General features: G+C 35.9%; 1 protein-coding gene across 1 annotated transcript in view; it reads right to left on the bottom strand.

The window, feature by feature from the left end:
- nox1 (NADPH oxidase 1) overlaps nt 1-6622 on the bottom strand; it is a 9399-nt gene extending 2777 nt beyond the window's left edge. The window contains exons 1-10 of the mRNA XM_087799173.1: nt 6481-6622; nt 6324-6419; nt 6146-6253; nt 3550-3637; nt 3073-3218; nt 2246-2439; nt 2045-2165; nt 1164-1256; nt 865-1106; nt 197-359 (exon numbers count right to left, since the gene is read on the bottom strand). Of these exons, the coding sequence (XP_087655299.1) occupies nt 197-359; nt 865-1106; nt 1164-1256; nt 2045-2165; nt 2246-2439; nt 3073-3218; nt 3550-3637; nt 6146-6253; nt 6324-6419; nt 6481-6525 (1296 nt within the window). The 5' untranslated portion in view covers nt 6526-6622. The remainder of the gene's footprint in view (nt 1-196; nt 360-864; nt 1107-1163; nt 1257-2044; nt 2166-2245; nt 2440-3072; nt 3219-3549; nt 3638-6145; nt 6254-6323; nt 6420-6480) is intronic.
- Nucleotides 6623-7932: the final 1310 nt, after the last annotated feature.

Below are 7932 nucleotides of genomic sequence, written 5' to 3'. Positions count from 1 at the left end.
AAATACAAGATTATAAGATATAAGATAATAAAATATCAGATAATAAATATTAAATGTGATTAAATATAGAATCAGACATTATTGACGACATTAAGCGTAAAGTTTGATGAAGAATAGAAACATCTGGTTCTATTCGAGTGAGAAACACTTCGACCCACATTGGTGAGAGAAACAGAACCGACGACGGCGTCGTTACCTTCCTGGTTCTGAGCTTCGGGTCCGACTCCTTGAACTTGTACCAGATGGACTTGAGGATGGAGGCGAAGGGTGTGACGCCGATGCCGGCGCCGACCAGCATACTGACCTCGTAGTCGAACACGTCCTCGCTGGCCGTCCCGAACGGACCGTCCACACCCATCCTGAGCACAGACAGACTTGAACCCACAACCTCTCATGCGTCTCACTCTAGAAGCATCAGCGTCTGGTCGTCTGCTGCAACCAACCTGTTCATTCTGACGTGAAACTTTTCCACAGATTTCAATTAAATAATAGAAAATATTTATAATTAAAAACATTTTAATTTCTCATCTAAGATGAATAAACATTTTTTAACGTTGTTTCCAGTGATTGACAGCTGTCACGTTCTTGTCAGGAACTATTGTTAGAACCAATGTTTCTTTTCATTTCTACATAAGATCAGTTTCTACACATTTTTATGAAAAACCAAAATGTTTCTTTTGCTGAGAAAACTCTCTCATGTTCTGACAAAAGCGTTAAGATGTAAAAACTCATAGAAACGAAAATTAAAAGAATAAAATGACGTAAAACAAGTTGTTTTCGTCTCATAAGCAGAGTTTGTTTTACTTGAACGTCGTTAAAGTTCAGATCCTGACGTGCGCCTGCAGGGGGCGCTCTCGCACTCACTTGGGCCCCTGCGCTCCCTCCGGCAGCTGCTCCATGATGCGGATCAGTTTGTCGGTCCAGTCTCCGGCCGAGCGCACGTGGACGCTGAAGAAGTCCTCCTCGGGGGCGGAGGTCATGGTGAAGGGATGCCACTCCAGCGCCGAGATGGACGGACAGTTGAGGAACACGTACTGACCCACTTCCATCCTGAAGCCGCTCTTCACCAGCTGCAGCTCCAGAACCTTGGAGGGTCGCATCACGATCTGTGGAGGTCGTCAGGTCAGGGGTCAGGGGTCAGGGGTCAGGGGGTCAAGGCTCACCTTCCTGTACGTGACCGGCTGCATGTAGCGGACGAAGCGAAGCAGACGCTCGCACAGATACAGAACCATCGGCCCGATGACCCACATCCACGTCTGGAACCAGAACATGTTGAAACTTTTAACTTTTTAAAAACATTGAATCATTTTTTATGAACATTTTTGTTTCTTGAATTTGTTTTTTTAAATAAATACGTTAATAAAAGAGTCACCAGATCATTTTTATAATTATTATTATTAATAAAAATAATTATTGTTAATTATTATTATTATATATAATTATAAATATTATTATTATTATAATTATAGTAATTATAATTATTATTAATAACAATAATTAGATATTATTATAATATATTATTATTTTAATTATTATTATTAATAATAATTATATATTATAACATATAACAATAATTATTATAATAATATATTCTTATTATAATTATTATTAATAACAACAATGACAATAATTATTATTATAATAATGATTTTAATAATTATAATATTAATTATGATTGTTAATAATAATTCATATAATTATTATAGTCATTATTGTAATTATTATACTATTAAAGATAAAACAAATGAATCCCTTTAATTTACAAATGATTGAATTATTCCATTAAGAAACTGTAACATTTTATTATTAAATTATTATTAAAAAACAATAGGACAACATTAATTCAACTGTTGAAATAATAAAAACATAAGAATATTGAAGAATAAATAAAGATGTTAATGAAGTAAAAAAGTTCAATCCTGTTGAGATCGAATGAAAGAAGTCTCAGATTAAACTGGTTAAATATATATATAAGTATTTCAGTCTATGATCAAACTTTATATTAATATATTAATATTAATATATTTGTATGAATTGTTCAAACCTTAGGAAATCCTCCTGCGAACTGAGGCACCGGACACTCCGGGGTCTTCCCCCACTCGTCGCTGCGATCCTTGCACAGCGTCACGTTGTGTTTGTCGTCACTTTGGCTTCTCACGATGCGTCTGGAGGTCAAGGGTCACGGGAGGTCAAAGGTGTCACGGGAGGTCAAGGGTCACGGGAGGCCGAGGGCGCGGCGACTCACCCGGCGCCGTGGAAGACGAGGCCGGCGAAGAAGACGATGAAGAGGTGATGCGTGAACCAGAAGACCTCGAAGTAGGAGCGACGGATGAACTCCATGGACGACGTGATGATGAGCACGAGCGACACCGTGATGATGACGCCGGTCAGACCCGCGATGGTCGTGAAGACCACACGGGTCGGGATCTGCTGAGGGTCCTGGACCAGAGCAACCGTCAATCAACACGCTTCACAGACTCATAAACATCATTCCTTTCAATGGTTAAATATTTATAAAATACGTTTGTTTCTGATCTTTATATTCAATAGAAAATATTAATAACACATTAGTTCAATCAATATGAATTAAAATATAACAAAAAGAAAAAGATACATTTGTTTAAAAAAATGATATTTACAATATAAAAAAGTGAAGTAACGGAAATAATTTAGAAAAATAATAAAATTATCTTTTTTATTTATGGAGATAAAAATAATATTTATGTAGAAATACACATTTATATATATATATATATATTTATTTATTTATAAAACTATATAATGTTATAATTAAACTTTTTAAGACATTTGTGTTGCATTTATAAAAGTGCTTGTGTGTGTATATATATATATATATATATATATATATATATATATATACAGTGTTTTACTTTCACTTCTGTTCAAACACATGTTACACATAAATAAATACTTCATGATGAAACTACATTTGTTTTTCTCTCACGAACATCTTCCACTGAAGTGGTTTTAGTTTATGTTTGATTTGTGGTCAACGTAGCCATTAGTGACGTTTTCATGAGATGATCCGACCTGTCAATCACTGTCACTCACCAGGTCCTGGATCCTGATCGGGTTCAGGTACGTGGTCTCGTTGGTGTCGTCGAGGTCCGACAGAGCCGAGCTGAGCGGGTCGTAGTCGCCATGACGACTGTTGTTGTACCACTCCATGTTGAGCAGGTGTGCGACCACGTGCACAGCTGAGACACACACACGCACACACACACACACACACGCACACACACACACACACACGCACACACACGCACACACACACGCACACACACACACACACGCACACACACAGAAAATATATCTTTAAACGTTTGATCTGGTGACGTCTCAGTGATTGATTGACAGATCAAGACAAACATGTCGAACTGATAAAGTCTCGACATTTGACCTCAGATTGTAAAACGAACATTGACACAGTTTATCTGACAAAATGTGTGTGTGTCTGTTTGCGCGTGTGTGTGCGTGTGTGTATATGTTTGTGTGTGTGTGTGTGTGTGTGTGTGTGTGCAGACACACCTGTCATCAGTGCGATCATATAAGCCACAAGTTTGTGAAAGCTCAGGTTTTTGTCCAGTTGTTTCCTCATCGTTCTGCCACAACAACACTGTAGAAACAAACACAACAACACTGTAGAAACAAACACAACAACACTGTAGAAACAAACACAACAACACTGTAGAAACAAACACAACAACACTGTAGAAACAAACACAACAACACTGTAGAAACAAACACAACAACACTGTAGAAACAAACACAACAACGCTGTAGAAACAAACACAACAACACTGTAGAAACAAACACAACAACACTGTAGAAACAAACACAACAACACTGTAGAAACAAACACAACAACACTGTAGAAACAAACACAACAACACTGTAGAAACAAACACAACAACACTGTAGAAACAAACACAACAACACTGTAGAAACAAACACAACAACACTGTAGAAACAAACACAACAACACTGTAGAAACAAACACAACAACACTGTAGAAACAAACACAACAACACTGTAGAAACAAACACAACAACACTGTAGAAACAAACACAACAACACTGTAGAAACAAACACAACAACACTGTAGAAACAAACACAACAACGCTGTAGAAACAAACACAACCACACTGTAGAAACAAACACAACAACACTGTAGAAACAAACACAACAACACTGTAGAAACAAACACAACAACACTGTAGAAACAAACACAACAACACTGTAGAAACAAACACAACAACGCTGTAGAAACAAACACAACAACGCTGTAGAAACAAACACAACAACGCTGTAGAAACAAACACAACAACACTGTAGAAACAAACACAACAACACTGTAGAAACAAACACAACAACACTGTAGAAACAAACACAACAACACTGTAGAAACAAACACAACAACACTGTAGAAACAAACACAACAACACTGTAGAAACAAACACAACAACACTGTAGAAACAAACACAACAACACTGTAGAAACAAACACAACAGCACTGTAGAAACAAACACAACAACATTGTAGAAACAAACACAACAACACTGAAGAAACAAACACAACAACACTGTAGAAACAAACACAACAACACTGTAGAAACAAACACAACAACACTGTAGAAACAAACACAACAACACTGTAGAAACAAACACAACAACACTGTAGAAACAAACACAACAACACTGTAGAAACAAACACAACAACACTGTAGAAACAAACACAACAACATTGTAGAAACAAACACAACAACATTGTAGAAACAAACACAACAACACTGTAGAAACAAACACAACAACACTGTAGAAACAAACACAACAACACTGTAGAAACAAACACAACAACACTGTAGAAACAAACACAACAACACTGAAGAAACAAACACAACAACACTGTAGAAACAAACACAACAACACTGTAGAAACAAACACAACAACATTGTAGAAACAAACACAACAACACTGAAGAAACAAACACAACAACGCTAAAAAAAACTACAACAATGCTGAACAAACAAACACAACAACACTGTAGAAAAAACACAACAACACTGAAGAAAGAAACACAACAACACTGTAGAAACAAACACAACAACGCTGAAGAAAGAAACACAACAACGCTGAAGAAACAAACACAACAACACTGTAGAAACAAACACAACAACACTGAAGAAACAAACACAACAACACTGTAGAAACAAACACAACAACGCTGAAGAAAGAAACACAACAACACTGTAGAAACAAACACAACAACGCTGAAGAAAGAAACACAATAACACTGTAGAAACAAACACAACAACACTGTAGAAACAAACACAACACCACTGTAGAAACAAACACAACAACACTGTAGAAACAAACACAACAACATTGTAGAAACAAACACAACAACACTGAAGAAACAAACACAACAACGCTAAAAAAACTACAACAATGCTGAAGAAAAAAACACAACAACACTGTAGAAAAAACACAACAACACTGAAGAAACAAACACAACAACACTGTAGAAACAAACACAACAACGCTGAAGAAAGAAACACAACAACGCTGAAGAAACAAACACAACAACGCTGAAGAAACAAACACAACAACGCTGAGATACAAACACAACAACACTAAATATAAACAAACACAACAACACTGAAGAAACAAACAAACACAACAAAAGTGAAGAAACAAATACTTTTATTTTGTGTTTGAATAAAGAAAAGTGTTTTTTTTATGGAATGATTTTATTTAATTACTGATAAAAAAAACTTTAATAGAAAATCATATATAATTAAAGCTAAAATAATTTTCTTTTATAGATAAATATCAAAACTTAAGTCAAATTTACTTTTTTCCTTTTTTGTCTTTAAAGAAAATTTGATTATTAGAATAGATTTTTATTATTAATTTTAAATTTTAATTCATTGAAATATAGTTTTATAATGAAAAGTATTTGAATAATATTCAAGTTTTGTTCTTAAGTTAATAAATAAACGTTTTAATATTTTTTTCACATTATTTTAGTCAAAATAAAAGGATTTGTTTTGTAAACATGTTTTCAAATAAATCAACAACAACACTCAGCTGTCAGTCGCTCTAGATTGACAGCTGTCACTCACCATGGATCCTCGCAGCAGAGACAACAGGTTCCTACAAACCGGCAACAGGATCAACAAGCAGTTGAAGTTCAGAACCTCAGCAGGCGCTCGGGCCCAGGCCAGCGCCGACTAGGACCAGAACCAGGATCAGAACCAGGATCAGAACCAGAACCTCATCGGCCCACACTTGTTCACTCACCCCGAGCAGGTGTCGGGTGTAGTAGAACTGGTCGCCCTGGTCGTAGTACTGGTAGCGATACACGAAAAGGAAGATGTTGATGGCCATCCAGACCACCTGTGGAGCGAGAGGTCATGTGACGAGTCATGTGACGAGTCATGTGACCTGAAGAACTCACCAGGATGAAGGACGAGAGTCCGTGGTTGATGATCCAGTTGCTCATGTTGCCCGAGTGTGAGCAGAAGAATTCCTGCTCTCACCTTTATAGCTCAGGCTCCGCCCCTCTCAGGTGTGCAGGTGTAACACAGGTGCTCTTCATGAAGCAACAAGGAAGTGGATCTACTTCCTTCTGGGAGACATTCCGTCTGGAATCTGGACTTTTGCTCCACTTCAGCAGATAAAACATCTTTGATGGTTTATTAAATATAATATTTTTTTATTTATTAGACGTCATTATTAATAATTAAATATTATTATGATTTATTAAATAAGGTAAGGTAAGGTAAGGTAAGGTAAGGTAAGGTAAAACTTTATTGATCCCTCAGGAGGTCTCCTTCAGGAAATTGTTTTTTCCAGTAACCAGCAGTTTTTCATAAACAATAAAAAATAATACATAAAAAAAAAAAGAAGAAGAAGAACATAAAGAGGAAGAACAAGATGATACAATCTAAGTCTAAAGATAAAGAACATAGATTAAAGAAAAACAACAAAGACAAAGGATACAAAGAATAAAACATGGAACAGAACATCCAGATACTTTCACTCCACTTCTGCCCCCGATCTCAGAATTGTACAATTTAATAGCCCGAGGAATGAATGAGTCCCTGAGTCTATTTGTTTTGCACCTGGTAGGAGCAATCGTGCTTCATCTGCTTCTCTGCTCACTGATGACAGTGTTCAGAGGATGATGTCATCATCATGATGGACAGTAGTTTGTTCAATGATCTCAGCAACTGTCACCAGTGAGTCCAGCTTCATTTCAACCACAGAACCAGCCCTCCTGATCAACCTGTTGACCTGTTGACCTGTTGACCTGTCCAACCTGTTGACCTGTTGACCTGATCAACCTGTTGACCTGTTGACCTGTTCAACCTGTTGACCTGTTGACCTGATCAACCTGTTGACCTGTTGACCTGATCAACCTGTTGACCTGTTGACCTCCTCTTGGACACATTTCCACCCCAACACACCACAGCATAGAACACTGACCACCACAGACTGGTAGAACATGCAGAGGAGCTTCTTGCAGATGTTAAATGATCGAAGCCTAAATATTATTATTATGTATTAAATATAATTATCAAATATCATTATTATTGATTACATATTATTTATTAAATATCATTATTGTTGATTAAATACCATTATTATTTATTAAATATTATTGATTAAATATTATTATTTATTAAATACCATTATTATTGTTAAAATATTATGGATTAAATATTATTATTTATTAAATATCGTTATTATTGATTAAATATAATTATTAAATACATTATTGATTAAATATTATTTATTAAATACCATTATGTCATAAAAATATTTAAAAAATCAAGTTTGTTTCAATGGATCCTCAAAAACCTTGAAACATTTTTTTTATTGTTATTTGTTTTATGTTTGTAAATAA

The sequence above is a fragment of the Callionymus lyra genome, chromosome 9, assembly GCF_982586985.1.
Source record: "Callionymus lyra chromosome 9, fCalLyr1.hap1.1, whole genome shotgun sequence".
Lineage (NCBI taxonomy): Eukaryota > Metazoa > Chordata > Actinopteri > Syngnathiformes > Callionymidae > Callionymus > Callionymus lyra.
The sequence above is the reverse complement of the archived record's forward strand: the minus strand, read 5'-3'. Positions and strand labels throughout refer to the sequence as shown.